Source organism: Rhincodon typus, chromosome 11 (genome assembly GCF_021869965.1).
Source record: "Rhincodon typus isolate 14 chromosome 11, sRhiTyp1.1, whole genome shotgun sequence".
In the NCBI taxonomy this organism is placed as follows: domain Eukaryota; kingdom Metazoa; phylum Chordata; class Chondrichthyes; order Orectolobiformes; family Rhincodontidae; genus Rhincodon; species Rhincodon typus.
This window is the reverse complement of record NC_063342.1, coordinates 33287236-33308880: the sequence shown is the minus strand read 5'-3', so window position 1 is coordinate 33308880 and position 21645 is coordinate 33287236. Positions and strand designations below refer to the sequence as shown.

Sequence of the window (21645 nt, the reverse complement as noted above, 5' to 3'; positions counted from 1 at the left end):
AAAATTGTCCCCACCTCCCCACCCCTATTCCTGCTTGCACACCCAGTTTTTGGCTTACCTTTGGCTTGATTTACCATTCAAGACAGAATTAAATCAGTGAGATACGTGAATAATCGTGATTGTGCTATGCAACAGTTGCTAGGTTCATTCTGATGGATTTAGGATGAACCTTGCATCTCGCAAGCAAGCAAGCATCCGGCAAGCAAGTTTTAGTGTGCCAGATGTTTCAGATACTATCAAATTTAGCTCCAGTCTAATTATCACCCATATCTAATCTCACTTCACCTGAGAATTGTCTTTGGTCTTGGCTTCCCGTGACGAGGAATATAAAGGGCTAAAAAATTGATAGATTCCAAAATGGGCATAAGAATTGTGATATATGAATAACCTGTACATGTTCAGTAGTCATCGTCGTGAAAACTTTACCTCATGTTTGCACATCTCATAACTTCCACATATTGTCAGTTATTCAGTCATTCCAACCTCATCACCCAAGCAGATTGCACCACAGTCACAGATGCACTTTCTTCATTTTGCAGAGAAGAAAGAGAAAGCAGGAGATAGTTGGTGCACACAAGCATGGATACAGATTCCCACCCATGGAGCTGATGGTGGTCCCCATAATTAGATGACTGTCATTGAGGCAGTAGCCAGTGGTGAGGCTGAAATCATAGAAGGCTGCTTTTCTCCCTCCCTAATCCACTTTCTCATGTCCTACATCTTCTTATCTTACAATTTGCTCTGACATACAAGCTGCAGATAGTATATAAAAAGACCCCTTATTACCCACCCCTTGCCACTCCCTCATTTCCCTCACTGCAATTCTACTCTTGTGCTTAGATCACAGTGTGGAGCTGGAGGAACACAGCAGGCCAGGCAGCATCAGAGAAGCAGGAAAGTTGATGTTTTGGGTCAGGACCCTTCTTCAGAAATAGGGGAGGGGGAAGGGAGCTCCGAAATAAATAGAGAGGGGAGGGGTGGGGCTGGGGAACGTAGGTAGGACGGTGATAGGTGAGTTCAGGTAGGCGGTGGTGGGGATTGGCCAGTGAGGTGGGAGGAGCGGATAGGTGGGAGAGAAGATGGACAGGTTGTGTCAGGTCAAGGAGGTGGGGATGAGAGGGAGGGTTAGTCATGGGATAAGGCCAGGGGTGGGGAGATTTTGAAACTGGTAAAGTCCACATTGAGGCCATTGGGTTGTCGGGTCCCAAGGCAGAATATGAGGTGCTGCTTTCCTCCTTTCAACTACCTAAGAACTGTCATCTGGTGAATTTCTTATGCAAAAGCATAAAGTGCAAGCAACCCAGGGCTTTGATGAAGAAACACCATCATTCAATGACAAACTGGCAACCTCCAGTTTAGATACTGTACCCCATGTAATTTAGAGATTAGCTTGGAGTGATATCTGCACATGACAAGTCACTGCACATGAGTGGCCAGGGCAGGGGGAAAGGCTCATTCAGGTTCCAGTTCACGAGAAGATGTGGTCACACATGAGTCCTACAGCAGAGCTGAGAACTTTGAGGAGGCGATGCACAGAAAAAGGCATGCTTGGCAGAAAAATTACTGTCCCTGTCATGGAGCAAGGATGAGTTCAGCTTTAACTTGGGAAGACTTCACATAGAGCTTGGGGCTCATCCTTTCTAGCATGAAGATACTGGGCATCTCTACAAAAAGACTTTTGGATTCGACTATGATACTGCACCTGATGACTGATGTGACACCTTCCTCAAACCACCAAACATCTGAACACTGTGGCAAATGCTTAAACTGAGGTCATGAAATCTCAGTCTCAAAAAATTTCCATCATTGCAGATATTAGGGTTCAAATGGGGTTTTCAGGGTCTCAAATCATCCAAAGTGGAAGAGGTTGGCAGAAGTAGAGACAATCAATTATTTCAAAAGTAAATTGAATAGGCAGTGAAAGGAAGTAAACTTGCAGGGATGTGGTATTAAAGTGGGACAATAGAACTGACTGGATTACTCCACAAGGGCCTACGTGAATACTATAAACGATCATAACTTAACCCAGCAGTCTATGCTCCAAATTAGTTTGCTGTACTCTCTCAGTATGACAGCTTTCATGCTCCCACCATTGCCAATCCACTAGTGGCCCAGCTGTTGCTGGTTAGTCAGCCAGCTCAGGCTGCTGAACCTTATAGGCCCAAAGCTGCTGAAGGCCATTCTACAAGGTCACCTGTCGTTTCTTCCACTGAAAGTCAGCAGTCTTCCACTCAACATTCTGCAAACACTGAGGTAGCACTGTAGAAATACACAAGGCCACGTAAAGGTTTCAACAAAATATGTACCAAGGAAATGTAAAAGGATGATTAGTTGGTTTTTGTGTGGAATATCGTATGTTTTGTTGGATAAAGTTGGTTTGGAATACATGTTCGCCATTAATTTTGTTTCAGTATTTCAGTCAATAGAACACTGTGATGGACCTTGCCATAACAATGATATACAGGAACACGTAAATGGAGATTTGGGATTCATGCTTGTGGCAATCATGGGGCAACTGGCTAGAATGTAGAAGTATTGGTTGCTTCCTGCTTCTATTCCTGCTCCTCCCCCTCCTTCTCCTCCTCCTCAGCTGCTCACGATATCCCCAGAGGTTAGGCCTACACTCTCTTGTAGGCCAGATTATAGGAAAGAAAACTGGACCATCTTTATCAGGACACAGACCCCATCGATTACAAGATGGATTCTCCACAGAGACTCACATAGTGAAACTTTTGCTTAGCACCTCACCAGTCCGATCTACATTGTTTCTTGTGGTAACAGGGTACACATTGCCGACGCTGGTCATGTGTGATCAGGTATTGGACCAAAGTCATCAGGCAGGTGAAAAGCAAGCTTCACTCAACAATTATATCTCTGGCCTGATCTGGCATCTGAAAAATTACAGGACAATGGATTGGCATAGAATAAATAATCATGACTGCTTCTAAGATAGTAGAAACACACCAACTTGCTGATTTAACACCTGCTGTACTCAGTGAATCGCAAACTTTCCTGTTACTATATCAGCTTTAGTACATGGTTCATGCAAAGTGAGGTACATGCAGTTGATAACACTCTGCACTGCTATGCTGGCAAAAGCTCGTATACCCTCCACCCATTTCCTTCTGCTCAGAAAGAGCACATGGCTTCCTCCTTGCCTCCCTTCCAACCCCCAACCCCCCTCACCCCCAGGCATTTAAAAGTATCAGTCGCATCTCTGCAACAATGGATAGTAAACTAGTATTAGATTTATCAACAATCCTGATACAAAGAAATTAAGGGCCACTGCTATCTTTTCAGCCATTGGCAACACCGAATTCGAGCTGCATGAAGAGTGCAGAGATCTGGTTGCAAAATATAGTTGGAGTTAATGAGCATGTTCATCGTAAAATACTGACTATGCATGCACTATTCTCGTGTATTTGATGGTAAAAGAAGTGCTCACAGAAAATCCTAAAATGATTGATTGATTTCTTGTCATGTGTACCGAAGTGCACTGAAAACTTCATTTACAAGCAGTGCAGGCAGACCATAGTAAGCAAGGATGTGCAGATCAAAAAGACTTAGACAGAGGCATCTAGGTTACATTGCACAGGGCGTGCACTTGGCAAGATCAACGTTAGCAAGATCATCATTATTTGAGGCTAAAGAGTTCATTCATCAGTTTAATAATGGCTGGGAAGAAGCTGTCCCTGAACCCATTCGTGTGTGTGTTCTGTAGGCTTCTGTATCTTCTGCCTGATAGAAAAGGTTGTAGGTGTTCTTTACCGGGGTGCAATGGGTCTTTGATGATGTTGGCAGCAGCGAGAAGGTAGGGTAAGGAGGCATGGGATAGGGGGAAATGTGGCAGATTGGATTCAGAATTGGCTGACCCTTAGAAGACAAAGGGTGGTAGTGGATGGAAAATATTCAACAGGGTGCTCAGTTACAAGTGGTGTACCACAAGGATCTGTTCTGGGTCCCCTTCTATTTGTGATTTGGATAAATTATTTGGATGTAGGAGTGGAAGGGTGTATTAGCAAGCTCGCGGACTATACGAAGGTGGGTCACGTTGTGGACAGTGCGGAGGGCTGTTCTAGTTTACAAAGGGACATTGATAGAATGCAGAGCTAGGCTGAGAAGTGGCAGATGGAGTTTAACCCTGAAAAGTGTGAGGTGATTCATTTTGGAAGGACAAACTTGAAAGCAGAATACAGGGTTAACGGAAAGATTCTTGGCAGTGTGGAGGAGCAGAGGGATCTCGGGGTTCATGTCCACAGTTCCCTGAAAGCTGCCACCCAGGTGGATAGAATTGTTAAGAAGGCGTATGGTGTGTTAACTTTCATTAATAGAGGGATTGAGTTCAAGAGCCGTGAAGTTATGCTCCAGCTATACAAAAGCCTGGTTTGGCCACATCTGAAGTATTGTGTCCAGTTCTGGTCACCTCATTACAGGAAAGATGTGGAAGCGTTGGAAAAGGTGCAGAGGAGATTTACCAGGATGTTGCCTGGAATGGAGGGAAGGTCTTACGAGGAAAGATTGAGAGAGCTAGGGCTGTACTCTTTAGAACGACGAAGGATGAGAGGTGACTTGATAGAGGTGTACAAAATGATCAGACGTATAGATAGAGTAGACAGCCAGAGACTTTTTCCTAGGGTGGAGGTAGCTTTTATGAGGGGACATAGTTTTAAAGTGAAAAGAGGTAGATATCAGGGAGACGTCAGAGGTAGGTTCTTTACTCAGAGAGTGGTAGGGGCGTGGAATGCATTGCCGGAGAGGGTAGTGGAGTCAGCCTTATTAGGGGCATTTAAGTGGCTATTAGATAAGCATATGGATGATAGTATAAGGTAGCGGTGGAGGTTAGATAGACCTTAGGTTTCGGTTAAAAGTTCGGCACAACATCGTGGGCCGAAGGGCCTGTACTGTGCTGTACTGTTCTATGTTCTATGTTCAGCGAGCTTTGCAAATGGAGTCCATGGTTGGAAGGTTGGCTTCTGTGATGGTCTGGGCTGTGCACACAACATTCTGTAGGTTCTTACAGACCTGCGCAGAGCAGTTGCCATACCAGGCTGTTATGCACCCAGACAGTATGCTTTCAATGGATACATCTGTAGAAGTTGGTGAGGGTCCTTATAGACATGCCAAATTTCCTGAGCAGCCTTAGGATCTATGTCAGATCTATATGGAAAGTCCGGGACAGGTTGTCAATTATCATCACTCCGAGGAACTTGAGGAGGTCTCCTGAAGAGAAACACTCTCTCGCTCTTATTCCCTCTGCAAACAGCTTGTCCTCTGCTTTCACAAACAAAAGCAGAAGTTGCTGGAGAAATTCAAGAGCACCTGTAGAGACAAAAACAGAGTTAACATTTTGAGTCCAGTCCTTCAGGTCACTGGATTCAAAATGTTATCTCTGCTTTTCTCTCCACAGATGCTGCCAGACTTGCTCCATTATCTCCATTATTTTGTGTTTTTGTTTCAGATTTCCAGCATCTGCAGTTCTTTGTTTTATATTATTACTACTTTGTTCTCTTTTCTGCCTCTGTTCTGTCTCCCTCCTTTGCAGCATTCCAAGGAGAGTTGCATTATAGAACCCATAACTGGGAAGAAGTGATGTACAATTTGAATCACAACCAATGCCTACAGAATTCATCACCTTTAACGCCTCACAATATCAATGGTTCCGCAAACTCAAATAGACCCAGCAAAAATTAATCAACAACCAACCTGCAAGTTGTTGATTGTCTTTTCAGAAGTGCTATGAAGCTGGAGGTGTCGTAGGTTCCTTTCTGCTGCTGTATGCACATTCAGTTGTGTGAGGTCAAGATGGCAACAAGACTGAAAGTAGCGACATTAATGTCACATGACATCATAATCTACCCACTCTGTATACTTCCAGCACATGTTCTTATTACCCGCCCAACACCTCCACCAGGATGGCATTTAGTACAGGTTGCACTAAATTATGGCCATTATGGAACCTAATTTTGTGGCCATAATGTTTCCACTTTAGGTTTGCGCCTTACCAGTATTTTCATAAACTCTTTATTAACTAGTTGTTTCCTTTCAGGAAGGGAATATCTGATCAACCCATTTCAGGTCTGTTAAAGATGCCTTCCACGGACACTGACAGCATGGTATTATGGCAATGCTGTAAAAAAAGCTGCAATGAAAACTATATTTTAAAACAAGGTTGTTGATAATGGGAGCCTTGTAATTATTAGGCACATCAGGAAAAAAAACTACAAATCTCATGCTTTGGAGGAAGATGATTTATTTGTAGCACAAGCTGCAACAATTATGTCTTTGAAACAGAACATAAAAGCTCAAACATAACCAAAAATCAAGGACTTATGACTTGTCACTTATTGGGCGCTGGTACAATTTTTGGTTTAATTTTGTGTATTTTCTGAAAAAATGAATCCTCCTGCAGAAAATGTTTTCAATTGGGAGTTGTATAATTTAACACAGCAGTCTGCAGCATTATTGAATTTTATTGCCAATATTACAACAGCTGAAAAATTTATAAAGAACACCTTGAAGATGCTTCATAGAAATGAAATCAAACAAGAATCAGCCGTAAACCAAAGGAGAATGTATTAGAAAGGGTGGTTGAATCCACAGTTTCTGTTTATTAAGTTTCTTTTCAGCATCCAGAATTTAGCTTTGGAGGAGCCTTTGTCAATAAGTACGAGGTTCTTGCATCTGCTGTGGATGAGGGCACAGAATACAGGGAGTTTGAGCGAACTGACCAAAGCACTGTGGCACAGAGCACTATTTAAGTGGGGGGAGGACGGGAAAGAGAAATATAGTCGTAATAGGGGATAGCATCATTAGGGGAATAGATAATGTTTTCTGCACCAAAAGCAGAGAGTTCCAAAGGTTAAATTGCCTACCTGGTGCCAAGGTTAAGGACATTCTTCTGGACTGGGAAGGAAATTGGATTGGGAGGAGAACTGTTGCTGTGATCCATATATGTGCAACAACATGGGTAGAACAAAGAAAGAGGTTCTGCTGAGGGATTATGAGCAGCTCAGGACTAAATTAAAAAGCAGACCCACAAAAGTAAGAATCTCAACATTGCAAAAGAGCAACATACAAATTGGTGTAGGGTAAATAATATTAGAGAATAAATGCATGGCTGGAAGATTGGTGTGGGAAAAATGGGCTCTGATTCATGTGCATTGACACTAGTTCTGAGGAAAGAGAAAGCTGTGCCTTTCACACAGGCTTCATTTGACCCATGCTGTGACCAGTGTCCTAGAAAATTGTACAACTAAGGTTGTAGATAGGGCTTTAAACTAACAGTTTGAGGGAAAGGTTCAATTGAAGGTAAGTTTTAATCATAAAAAAGAAATGAAAGAGCAGGTGTGCAGGGTGTGAACAGGCAACAATAACCAAAGTGTCACAGGAAGGGGCAGAAAATATAAGCAGCAGAAATTAGGACTAGAAAAAATAAATGATAATAGCAAAAAACCAAAGCTTGAGGTTCTTTATGTGAATGCATAAAGAATGTTTAACAAGATTGATGGATTAGTGGCATAAATAGAAATAAATAAATGAAACTTGATAGCTATTACAGAGATGTGTGGCAGGGTGACCAGGACTGAGAACATTCCAGAAAAATAGGCAAAATAGAAAAGAAGATGAGGTAGCATTGTTAACAAAGGATGGTATCAATGTAGTAGTGAATAGTGATATCAGTGCAATTGATCATGTTGTAGAATCAATTTGGATGGAAATAAGGAATAACAAGGGAACAAACTAATGGGTGGGAATTGGCTATAAACTCCCGAAGAGTTGCCTCTCTATAACAGAAAAAAGTATAAATCAGGAAGTAATAGAGGCATGTAGAAGGACACTACAATTGTCAATTGGGTGATTTTAATCTGCAAATTGACTGGCCAAATCAGATGAGCAAAGATAACATGGAAATCAAATTTGTGAGTGCATCAAGTGTTATTTCTTAGAGCTGTATGTTGCAGAACCTATCTTGGAATTGGCTATTTTAAATCTAATTATGTGAAATTAGTTAGGATTAATAAGAGATCTCATAATTAAGGATCCTCTAAGGGAAACATGGTAGAATTTCGACTCCAGTTTAAGGCAGAGCAACTCTGATTTTAAACTGTGTCCTCAACTTAAACAAAGACAATAACATAGATATAATGAAAGAGTTGTCTAAAATGGACTGGGAAAATAGACTTAGGGGAAAATCAGTGGATGTGCTGTGACAAACATTTGAGCAAATTATTTCATAACACTCAGTAAAAATTTATTTTGATCGAAAATAGGAGATGATAAGAAAGTTGAACCATCAATGTTGGTCTAAGCAAAAATTGAGGTAGACAAAATGGTGAGATCCAGTGGTAGGCCAAAGTATTAGGATTTTTTTGAACCAGTAGCTGATGACTAAAAAGCTGTTGAAGGATGTAGATTTAAAGTGATATGCAAATGAAGCAAGGTTGGTGTGAGAAAAATAAAGCGTTTTCACACAGCAAGTTGTTAGGGTATGGAATGTACTGCCTGGAAATGTGGTGGAGGCAGGATCAATTGAAGCACTCAAGAGGGCATTGGATGGTGATTGGTACTAGATAATGGACTCAGGGCAGGCATGATGGGCTGAATGACCTCCTTTTGTACCATAATAATTCTGTAATTTTGAAGAGGGAGAAAATTGTTTCTGAGAGTCAATTGGCAAGAAATGTAAAAAAAGCAAGAGTTTCTACAGGTATAAGGAAGAGAGTGGCTAAAGTGAGTATGAGGCCCTTAGAGAATGCAACTCAGGAATTCATAAAAGGAAACAAGGAAATTGTAGATAATTTGAACCAATATTTTGCATTTGCCTTTATAGTGGACAACACTATAACCATCCCAGAGTTATCAGATAACAAAGTAGGAGGAACAATCTTGTAACATTCTTATCATGAGGGACAAAGTATTTGGCAAACTAATAGGATTGAGGACAGACTATTGGCCAGAACCCAATGGCCTTCATCCAAGGGTTTTAAAGGAAGCAGCTGCAGAGATAATGGAGACATTGATCAAAATATTCCAGAATTCTTTGAATTCCAAGAGGATCCAGCAGATTGCTCATGTGATGCCCTGATTCAAGAAAGGGAGGAGATTGAGTTGATAAAAGGGAGATGGTAGATGTTGTGTACTTGGATTTCCAGAAGACAATCAACAAAGTGCCACATAAGGGTTATGGCACAAGATGGAAGTTCACAATATTGAGGGTAACAGTATTGTGATTAATAGGGTTTTTTTCAGGTTGGAAAGACATAGCTGGTGGAGTGCTGCAGGATAAATCCCAGATTCCCAAATATTTACCATATGTATTAATGAATTGATGGAGGGGGAAGAGTATAATGTATCCAATTTGCTAATGACACAGAAAAAGGGCATGGTGTAATGAGAACATCAGGAATCTACAAGAGGACATAGATTAAGTGAGTTGGCAAAAACTTGGGAAATGGAACTTAATATTGGAAAGTTTGAGGTCATGCACTTTGCTCAGCAGAGAGAAAATCTCCAAAACATTGAAATACAGCGGATCCAGGTGGCACGAAAGGTTAGCATGCAGGTGCAGCAAGTAATGAAAAAGGCAAATGAAACATTGGCCATTATTGATAGGCAGTTGGAATTTAAAAATAGTGGCGTCTCGGTACAACTGTAGCGGGTGTCGGTAAGCCCACACCGAGTGCTATATGCAGTTTTGGTCCCAGTATTTAAGAAAAGATATACGATAATTTGAGTCGGTTGAAAAGAGATTCACTAGACTGATTCCTGGTTGAGAGAGCTGACTTATCAAGAACAGCAAAATAAGTTTGGCTTTTATTAATGGTAATTTAGAAAGATGAATTATTGAAACGTACAAGATTCTGAGGGGGTGTGATAGACTAGTTATTTCCATTAGTGGGGGAATCTCAAACTAGGAAACTTAGTTGTGGAATAAGGGGATATTCTTTTAAAACTGAGATGCAAATGAATTTCTTCTCTGAGAGTAAACTCTCTCCAGAGAGTTTGGAAGAGGAGGTAGATAGATATTTGAACTATTTGTGAGTTGAGGGCTATAATGAGCTGATATAAAAGAGAAGTTGAGGCATGGGGCAGATCAGCCATGGTCTTATAGAATGGAGGGACAGGTTTGATAGACTAAATAACCTAGTCCTATTCCTATTTCTTATGTTCTTATGTTAAGCTTACCATTGGGGATAGACCAGCAAGGTTGCATCAGTGCAGAAATTTGTTCCGCCTGCCTCTTGAACCTAATAATAACAACCCCATTCATTCTGACAGTTAACTTGCTGATGGTAGCCTCTTTCCTAGTCTTAAGAGTTCAATCATTCCCCATAATCTGGATGATGTGATCTTCACTTTGAAAAACAATTAAGATTGTCACTTTTAAGCTTCTCCACTCGATCTGGACATTCCCATCCCTCATTACTTCTACTAGGTGGTTGTTCTGCTGCCTGTCCCTGATTTATTTGAAAGAGGGATCTAGGAGGACAATGCAATTGAACAACTTCACCAGTTTCAGAGATACGCAAACCAGGTCCTCTCCTTCAGCTTGCTTGTATTCATAAAACCTCTGTTGTAGCTGTGTAAAGTTACTGCTGACCACAAAAACACCTGTCAATACCTCAAAGATTTGCTATCAACATCTTCAAATACCCTGTACATCTTCCCAGTATTTCCTAATGGGCTTGACACACAAACATCCTGGCACAAACACAGCCGGCTTACTCGAGTTGATGCCCCTAGACACCATAACTAGCTGTGTGCCCTCAATCCAGTTTTCAGTCACCAGATTAACATGTGTTTATGGTCTTTGCTGAATCTGTCAAGCTTCCTACTCAATGGCAAGTGGGGTATCTGACCAGGAGTATTGCTTCATCAAGGACATGTACATGAGGTGTCTCTGTCTCTGTCTACACCGGAAATGTAGCATTACATTTTTATACAAACAGACAGCTCAAAGATCATCCAGCAAGGATGATTATTTGAGATGGGAGGGACCAAATTCAAGAGGTCAGTGTGGAGGGTTAAAGTGGGAGAGGGGGTCAGTGACCTTGTGAGCAATTTTTCTACTGACTCCCTAAGGGAGGCCTGTCCCTTACCTGATAGTAACCCACACAGCCAGTTTTGCCAGGCTTCCCATATGACGTTGGACTCACCCTGTCAAGGGTGAAATACTGGTGGTGAGGAGTTGAGACCATTAAGTGGCCATTAAAATCTTAGACAGCACAGTTAAGTTCTTGGTAGTAGACTTTACAGGCTCCACCTGCCTTCAGACCCATCAGGAGGAATGCAATAATCCTGTGCTAGAATGGTTACAGCCCAAGAGGCCATTTGGCCCGTCATGTCCATGCCAATTTTCTACAAGAAACTCAGCTCATCCTCCAGATGCAGTCAATCCTGTGTTTTTGAAATCTTCACCATATCCGCTTAGTTGACAGAGTGAGAAAATACAATAAACTTACTTATAACTCAGAGGTCTCATGACTCCCAGGAAAGGTAACCATTTATTTAAATTCTATTATAAAAAAAAGTTTTATTCTCATGGTCCATCTGTAACTGTTCTGCTGTAACACGTTTCCTCTTTTTGAACTCAGTTTACGCATTATGTCAGTTTTCCACTAAATGCAACAAAATATTGTTTTGCAGTTTCTATACTGCTAAGATGTACACAGCTAATAAGCACAGAATTTACATGTAAAATGTAATACATTGTGTTACCACATTAGACTTAAAGTTGAAGCAAATATATTTGTTTGGAATTGATAATATATCTTCAATTTCATGTTGCAGCTTCTCATGGGATTTGAAAGTGGAACAGTTGTGCTGTGGGACATAAGGTCAAAGAGAGCAGATTTCAGATTTTATTATGATGAGGTGAGTGAGACGTTAATGTTTTAAAGAATGTAAGATCCACCTGTAGAAAATGTGCATCCAGCTTTAGTGCATGAATTTTACATAATATTTAGGTAGGATCAAACAACAGCTTTTATGAAGTTTTCATTTTGTGGTGCTGCACAGGACCTTGATTTTATGATTCTGTTCCAGATAGTGTAATGAGATGCTAGGGAACAGTAGTATATGTGCATGAAGTTGGTAGCTTTCCAGTAAAGACTATCGCCTGTACTAAATTGTTTAAAGAGAAAATACCAATTGGTAAATAGTCCTAAAGGACAGCTTACTGAGTAGTAAACTGAAAGTAATTTATAGTGATGAGATCATACCACAGTTTATGGTGCTATAAAATTTGCAGGTGCCTTAACTGCAGCAGCGGAAGTTTGTCATTGAAATAGTTAAGAATAGCCCTTTTTAGGGTTTGTAAATCTGATCATTTTAATATGTAAATGGAAAAGCAAAACATATAACTATTTGCAAACATATTTTAGATGGATAATTGAATTTGTTGAACTAATTTTTAATTTGAGAAATCCACATTTGGATTAATAATATGAGCTGTTTCTATCCACTTGTCTTAATACAATCTAGAAAACTAAGAACCTGTATAAATATGGCCAAAATGGTAATGTGTTAATAGCATTCAACGTTTTGTCAGTCTCACATTTCTGTAATTATTCACACAATCAGTTGCAGGTTTTGACAGTAACTAATCTTCAAAATGTTAGATTAGATGATAGATATGAGTAAATGGCCAGAATTTATGTCTAATTAACCATCAATGTTTAGCATTAAAATGAAGTAGTTAATTGAAATGGATAAAAAAAAAGTTCTAAATTCATGTATGGATCACTGATGAATTTTGAATACAGGCACAATTGCTGAATGCCAAATTCAGACATTCCTCATCTTTTCTTGGTGGACTTTTATTCACACTTCAACATATTTCTGAAAACTTACTGAATTCAACCCTTTTTGGAAAAGATCCTGTATTTTTCAAATGTTCTATCTGCTATCAAAATCAAATGTATATTAACTAGTTTGATATTAAAATCAAAATAACATTTACATTTAGTTACATTTCTATTCTTAATTACATATGCCAAAAATAGTGTCCTGCGTTCCAGGAGGAGTGAAACAGGTTCCACGACTAAATCAAATGTACAAAGGTACACAATGGAAGGAGCATATATTTCAAATGAAGTAAATGGATATCGGCTAATTTAAGCATTCACTCGCAAGAGACAATTTAATTAAAATGAAATTATTAAACAATTCATTTTAGAATTAGCTAGACAATAACATGAAATGATGCAAAGTGGTTTCAATTGCCCTTCCACTGAATTTTCTATTTCTGCTGCATTACATCTAAGGAGGGAAAATCAGTGGACTATTATGGCTCGACCATTAGCTCTTCTCCTGATATTTAAATGATCTCGTTTAGAAGGCAAACAATTGTGATTTGTAGATAAGACAACAATATTGCATATAATTAACAGCAAAGAAAATTGGAACCCTTCTTCAGGAAGATATAGACAGGGGCATAAATTGGGCAAATAAATGTCAGGTGAAACCTAATGAAGTTATTGTTGTAAAGTTGCATACTGTATCAGTTCTAAGCGTATATTGTAAATGTTAGTTTCTGCAAAACCATCTATAATACATTGGGTTGATTGGCCACCACCAATCTTACTTATTGGCATTAATTGAGCTATTGATACCATGAAAGGAAGTTTGACCACACAATATCTTAGACAGTATGTGGATAAGTTACAAAGTGACAAGTTACCCAAATGTTGATTATTTGAACAATTAGTTCCATTAAATGAATTCTGACATCTGCCCTTCTTAAAGGACAACAGTTACATACTGATGGTCAGGAGTTGGTAATCATTGATCCCTATAATGCATGAATTCTATGTATGATCTTCTACTACTCAACTCTGCCATTTGTGTTTTGTTGATTTGATATCTGTGTTCTGCAGGGAAAGAGATAAATACACAGTCCTTTATAAACGAGGTTTCTGATGCTTATTTGATACATCTGTGAACTGACTGGTAGTGCTTGAAAGGAGTTGATGAGAAAGCCTGCAGAAGCAGGTCATATAAGTAGAATCCTTTACTAACTAAAACATTTTTCTATCTCGGCCTTGAATACATTGAATGACCCAGCTTTGACAGCCCCATGGGGTAAACAATACTACTGAAATACTACCTTCTGAGAGAAGAAATTCGTCCTCATCGCTGTCTTAAATGTGCAACTCCTTATTCCGATATTGAGCTCTCTCATCCTAAATTCTTCTATAAGAGAATACAACCTCTCCACATTTAAACTGTCAATCCCCCTCTGATTTTATAAGCTTAATCTTAGGTCTGTTTGGCGAAGTGCCAATTTTGTTGATTTTTTTGGAGGGCTCTTTAAAAGTCACCATTACTCTGCCCCACACTCAGATCTGAAGGTGTTCCAGCAGGGGACAATCACACAAGGAAGCAACTGGACAATTCCAAGCAACAGTGAACACAAATTAAATGAATAGAGGCTGCAGTTTGCTCTCACAATGCAAGCCAAATGCTGGCATCATGACCAACAACTATTATCCAGTCATTGACGGTCTCCTGCTCTCAAGCTCCCATCATCTGGAACTGGATATCAATCTGGTCCTGTCAGCCTTGTAGGGCCTGACCCAACTAAACTTCATCATGCACAAGGATGGCTTCTTCCTCCCTAACATCCTCATCCTTTTACTCGGAAAATTACTCCCATTCCCACAGTTCCTCAGCATTGCCTTGCTGCCTGCTCCAACAACATGCCAGGATGATGCAACATAATCTGTCTGCACTATAGTGGAGGACCCCGCCAGACCAGTCCAAGCAGTGAAACCATTCCACTACAGCCCTGGTCACAGCGTACATTCCAACTTGGTGAAGGTGCCTCGTCAGCTGAGGGCCCAAGATGACACATCAAAAAGGGAGTGACTGCTGTGCTCCAACCCCCTTCTCATCCCAGACCTACATCATTTATTCAACCTTTCACTGCATTCATTAGAGACCATCGTCATATTTGCATAATACATGATGAAGCAATGCTGTATTCATCCCATACCACCCTCAGTGGTTTCACAAGTGATGGGATGCTTTTATCAACATTCACCTCCTTTTATATCCTAAAAAAATATGTTGCAGATTCGAACAGGGATCAGACTATTTTGGATCCAGTAATGTGTAATGAAGCAGAATTAATAAATTATGCTAAAGCTAAAGATCCCCAAGTAAACCCTTACCATAACATAGTGGAATTTAGCATTCAATTTGAGACTGAGAAACTTGAATTGGAAATAACTGTGCTAAATTTAAATAAGGGTAATTACATAGTGACGAGAGCAGAATTAGTAGGAGTGGACTGAGAAGAAGTTAGTAGAAAAGATGGTTGAGAAACAATGGCAGACATTTAAGAAAACACGACTGACAGCAAAGATATATCAGTAACAGAGGTGAATTTTAAGTAGGGCCATGTTTAACCAAGCATGTTTAACCAAGAAAGTTAAAAATAAAACTGAAGGAAAAATGTACAATGTGGCAAAGATTAGTGGTAAACCAGCGGATTGGCAAAGTTTTAAAAGCCAATGAAAAATGACAAAAATGGGAGAAAGTAAATTCTGTGGGAAAATTAGCAAGTAATATAAAAATGAAAATTTTTTTTACATGTATAAAAAGGAAGATGGAGGCTAATATATATATATTTAATAGTAATAATTTAATAACAACATACATATTTACAATATATACAATATATTATATTATTGGATGACAGAAGTGAATGTAATATCGCCAAGTGTCTGGATGATGCAAAATATGTGAAAAGACAAGTCATAAAGATGACATAAAAAGTCTAAAGAAGGATGTAGACGGGTTAAGTAAGCAGACAAAAACTTGGCAGATGGAATATAATGTGAGGTTAGGCACTTTGGCCAGCTGAACACAAGATCTGAATATGATTTAAGCAGGGAGAGACTGCCTAAAGCTACAGCACCAGGGGATTGGGCCCCTCATCCCCAGAAACCGGCATTCAAGTTAAGCAGGTAATAGGGAAGTGGCCTTTATTTCAAGGAAATATATTGTTATTATGAATTATATATATTTCAAGTACAAAAAATGAAGCTATACAAGACACTAGTTACACTGTGAACAGTTTTAGTCCCCATATCTAAGGAATGATATACTGGCATCCAAAGAAGATTCACCAAGTTTATTCTGGGTATGGAGAGATTTTCCTATGACGAGAGGTTGAGTTATTGGAAGATATTAAGGCAGAGTCTTAAAGGTACCTGAACAAAAAGAGATAATGGTGAGATTTGTGGTAGAATCATGTGAGAAGTCCAGCAAAGCCATCTCGATATCAGGAGCAACTCGCTGCATATCTTTTGAATCTGCCAAGTGGCAAGGCAAGTTTCTCATTGGGCAACTGTGAGTTGTCAATTAAGGGAGATTGTAGTTTGTTAAATGTCAATTTTCCTAGAGTGACAGTTATTGTGTTTATTTCCACCGCCCCCTTTAGTCCTTGATTATTTATTTTTTGGAACGTTATTAGTGTCTTCTACCATGAAGCCTCATGCAAAGTTTATTCAACTCCTCTGCCATTTCCTAATTCACTATTATTATTCCCCAACCCTCATCCTCTAGCCAGATAGGACTACGGTAACTTTACCTTTACCTCTAGGCAGGAGGAATCACTTGAATCATCAGTAGAATTCTACCAATCTCATTTTGATTGCTGCAGGCAAAGTGGCATCTTTACTCAAAACCCAGCCCTATTCCAAGCTGCTGGATGCTTTATTGTATAGTCATATAACCAGAGAAACAATAAATATTTCCAAGGTTTTTGAACTTAAGGAGTTGCTGATGGCATTCCGTCACTTTCAGCATCTGCTATAAGTATTCCAAAACATGGTTAGTCACAACTATAGGATACTGGTTTAAAAAAAATGTAGGAACTAATCTTCTGGATTAGAAAGATAAAACAGAAAGCCGTGCAAGATCAAAAAGTGTTCAACTGATGAATGAGCATTTGCTAATTGTTTCATCACCGACCTGACATAATTGTGTCATATTTTAAGTTTCTCAGGCAGTGAATTCTAGACTGTCACCAACTCCTGACTGGAAAAAAAAACTCTCCTCAACTTTCCTCTTCGCCTTGTACCTCTTACTTTACATCTATCCCTCCTGGTTACTAACCCTTCTACTAATGGAAAATGTACCTTCCTATCCATTCTATCTATGCCCCTCATAATCTTATACATATCTATCACGTTGCCTCTCAACTTTTGCTGCTCCAAGGGAAACAACCATATCTCAGCCCCACCTCCCAGCTCACTCAGCATCCATGCAAATCTTCTTTGCATCCTCTCTAGTGCAATCACATTCTTCCTGTAATGTGGTGACCAGGGTAGACTAAGCCATTCAAGTCTAGGAGGTATACAATGGGCAATTCACATGTCCATTATTGTTCATAGCACAAAAGCCAAGAGGAGTATGCTGTTCTATAGGATGCACAAGGATTAAAGGATAATTTAGCAGAATGTGTGAACTTTGAAACATCGAAAGATGTTGGAAGAATGAAAAGGAGGTGGCTCAGGATTGTTCTCAACCAGATGCCTATCAATAGAGAATTCACTGTACAGCATTTGGATATCGTATGCTAACTGAAGCCTCAAACTACCTAATCTTAGTACCATGGAATGTCAGTGCCCTGTCTCAATGACTGCTGCATTTTCTCTGATGGTGAGGAGGACCTGTAAAGTGCAGGTATTTAAAATTGGGATCCCTGAAGATACCAAGCATATAATCATATGGATATGAAAACACTCAACAACTGAAAAGTTCAAGGACTGCAAAAATACACAGGTCCACATGTCCTTTGCCGTGACCAAGGGCTGCTTACCATATAGCCATCAGAAAGTAAAGCCATTAAAAAAAAAGCACAAACCCAAATCATCCATCCTAGAAGTAGATTTCAGTTAGATTCACTCTAGCTTTTCGTGCTCTATGATGCAATACTTGCTCAGCTGGATGAACCTCCTAGTCAATGCCCTGATAATTGCCCTAATTCTCAAAATATTGCAGTGAATCCCCCATTTCCTCTGCATCCTCCTCCTCCTCCCACCGACACCCGCAACCCCATCCCTTGGGCTACACTGTAAGACCCTGTCGGAACATTTCAGGCATTGAAACCACATCTTAAGGGACCGATGGTCTAATCTGTCATGGCCCTGGTGTGCAGCATTGTACATTGCATCTTTGTTCTGTGTCACTCTGAGGGTATCATAAAGGTGTCATTAGCCACATTTGGAGGAGGTAGCCCTTGTCTCTCAGCAACTATCCCTGTATGGCTCTATTTAGGTGTTCTATTTTCAACAATTGCAATAGGAACATAGGAATAGAAGTAGGACATTCAGCCCCTCAAGCCTGTTCTATAATTTAATGAGATCATGGCTGATCTGTGGCAATTGCACTGTCTATATCAGATGCATGAGCCAATAAATGATCTCTGCATTATATTAGAAGGAGAACACCATTTCAGTAATTGTAAGTTTGACCCCTCAAGTCCATCACAATGAAACATCACGTTGTGCCCTGACACAGTTTGTCATAGAAGCTATGCAAGGAAACTAATGTCATAACTTGATGTCATAAGCTTTCCTGCTCCTCTGACGCTGCTTGGCTTGCTGTGTTCATCAAGCTCTACACCTTGTTATCTCATAACTTGATAGACAGCTTTGAGGTATGTAACCTTATCCACATGCATGTAGCAGGACCAAAGTATTCATGTAACACTGGGAAGTCTGATTTTGGCATTAAGACACCATAATAGCTACCCCACCTCAGAAAGAAAACCATCCCTGAATATCACAGACCATGTCCTTGCATCTTTACAGCTTAGTGAGCAAGTGGCACCTCCAAAGTGTCGGGTAGGACATGTGATTCAGAAATAGCAAACCTAAGTGTAATTTCTAAGTTAGCGCTGATTAGATTTGCTTATCTGAAATGATGAAGAGGCAATTAGTACAAACTATATAATGGTCATGATTGCCTGAGGCCATCATTTTTCATGTTCATTCTTGGAAAAAAGAATGACTTGCCAACGAGCTGCAACTTGATGGCAGATGGGAGACATTATTTAATCGGTTGATGCATAATTAATGCAACTGCCCAAAGCAGGGCCACAAATTCAAACAATTGCATTCCACCCCTAAAGAGAATAACAGGAACTTACTCTATCCACGCTGCATGAATTGGCAGCCATTTGTCTTGCTATTTTGCATTTAACTTTGGATCAAAGATTTCAAGCTTTCATCTTTGAGTCCACTTGAGTGAATTGTAAGCTCCATTTGAGATGCAGGATAATTCCCCCAACCTCCCCATCCGGCATGTTCCTTTTTGTGTTGCAGTCGCTGTAACCCTGATTATCTTTTAACTTAACCCCCATTTCATTTCAACCCCTTATACAACTGCAATGTCTCCAATTTTCCTCCTGAACCATTATAGCCTCCTTTAGAGGCCTCCAGCATCACAGATGCTAGTCTTCATCCAATTCAATTCACTTCACATGGTATCAAGAAATGGGTGGAGTCACTGATACTGCAAAGACTGCATTTCAGCAATAGTACTGAAGATGTGCTCCAGAACTTGCTGCACTACTAGCCAAGCTGTCCCAGTACAGTAACAACACTGACATCCTGCCAATAATGTGGAAAATTACCTAAGTATTTCATGTACACAAAAAGCAGGACAAATCCAACTCGGCCAATTACCACCCCATCAGTCTACTCTTGATTATCAGTAAAGTGTTGGAAGGTGTCATCGGCGCTATCAAACAGCACCTGCTCACCATAACCAGCTCAGTGATGCCCAGCTTGTGTTCCACCGGGGCCACTCAGGCCCTAATCACATTACAACCTTGGTTCAAACACAGACAAAAGTGCTGACTTCCAGAGGTGAGGTGAGAGTGACAGCCTTTGACATCAGGGCCATATTCAACCAAGTGTGGTACCAAGGAGCCGTAGTAAAACTGGAGTCAATGCGAAAACTGGTTGCAGTCATAGCTGACACAAAGGAAGATGGTTGTGGTGGTTGGAGGTCAGTCATCTAGCTCCAGGATATCTCTGCAGGAGTTCCTCAGGGTAGTGTCCTTGGCCTAATCAACTTCAGTTACTTCATCAATGACCTTCCCTCCATCAGAAGGTCAGAAGAGGAGACGTTCATTGATGATTGCAGAATGTTCAACACCATTCGTGACTCTTCAGAAACTGAAGCAGCCCAAATTCAAATGCAAAAAGACTTGGACAATATCTAGTCTTTGGCTGAAAACTGGAAAGTATCATTCACCCCACACAAACGTGAGGCAATGATCAACTCCAATAAGAGTCAAGATAACCATCATCCATGACATTCAATAGTGTTACCATCACTGAATCCCCCACTGTCAACCTCCTTGAGGTTACCAGAAAAACTGAAGTGGACTAGCTATATAAAAACAGCGGCTGCAAGAACTGCTCAGAGGCTAGAATCCTGAACTGAGTAAGTCACCTCCTGACTCCCCAAAGCCTGCCCACCATTTACAAGACACAAGTCAGGAGTTTGATGGAGTAGTTCCCGCTTTCCAGAATGAGTGCAGCTCCCACAACATTCAAGAAGCTTGACACTATTCAAGACAAAGCAGCTTGCATCATTAAGGATCCATTCCCTCCACCACCAACACTCGGTAGCAGCAGTGTGTACCATCTACAAGATGTACTGCAGAAATTCAGCAAAGATTCTAGACAGCACCTTCCAAATTCAGAACCATTCCCATCTAGAAGGAGAAGGACAGTCGATATTTGATAACATCACACCTGCAAGTTTCCATTGAATCCACTCACCATCCTGGCTTGGAAATATATCACCATTCCTTCAGTGTCACTGGGAGTAAACTGAAGTAATGAAATAACAATGCACACTGCCTCCATTCACAGTGACTATGATGGACCCATCGTCATTGCTAACAACTGCTCTCCAAGAGCAAATAGGAGTGGTGATATGGATCTAAAACTGTTAAATTCAATCTCAGAAACAGAAGACTGTAAAGTTTATTGTAGAAAGATGAGGAGCTATTCTTTGAATTGGAGTGCTACTGTTTTAGAGTAGTGTGGCATGGCCTCAATTGCAGCTGACTTATTTCCATCAATTTCATGTTATCCCATCTCCTCCCTCCCAGATCCAGAATTGGTCATTTGGTTGTCCAAAACTTGAATATTAAGGAGAAAAAGTCAGTGTCATTTTTTTTTTCTGTCTTGCATTAATTATAACAGAAGGAAATATGCCAAGTCTCAAAGGGAATAATAATTTTACTGCAAACAAATACTTGTTGATTGGTTGGCAACTTAACTCTGGTTTTTCTAGGAACTGCCTTGGGGAATGAACCAGGGAACAGTTGTCCCCATGATTTTTCCAATTGAAAAGGTGTAATGCAACCACAGGGTTGGCTTAGGGGCTATTGGGGACCATGGGGTTGGAAAGTCTGGAGTTGAGTAGCACCTGTCCCAGGTCTGTGTCATAAATTGTCCAAACAGTTTAGTTAAAAATATTAACTTGGTTTATTGACAACCTCATAAATAGGATCTGCATTCTCCTCGCACAAGATTTGGCCTAAAGCCATTATGCTTTTCCTGTGGAGTGCAGATTACCTTGGAAGGTAAGGTGTGTCAAAAATTTGGACTA

General features: G+C 40.3%; 1 protein-coding gene across 2 annotated transcripts in view; it reads left to right on the top strand.

The window, feature by feature from the left end:
- LOC109930469 (syntaxin binding protein 5L) overlaps positions 1–21645 on the top strand; it is a 438683-nt gene that overhangs the window by 189536 nt on the left and 227502 nt on the right. For both annotated transcript variants that reach the window (XM_048602948.1, XM_048602947.1), the window contains exon 7: positions 11791–11874. In XM_048602948.1, the coding sequence (XP_048458905.1) occupies positions 11791–11874 (84 nt within the window). The remainder of the gene's footprint in view (positions 1–11790; positions 11875–21645) is intronic.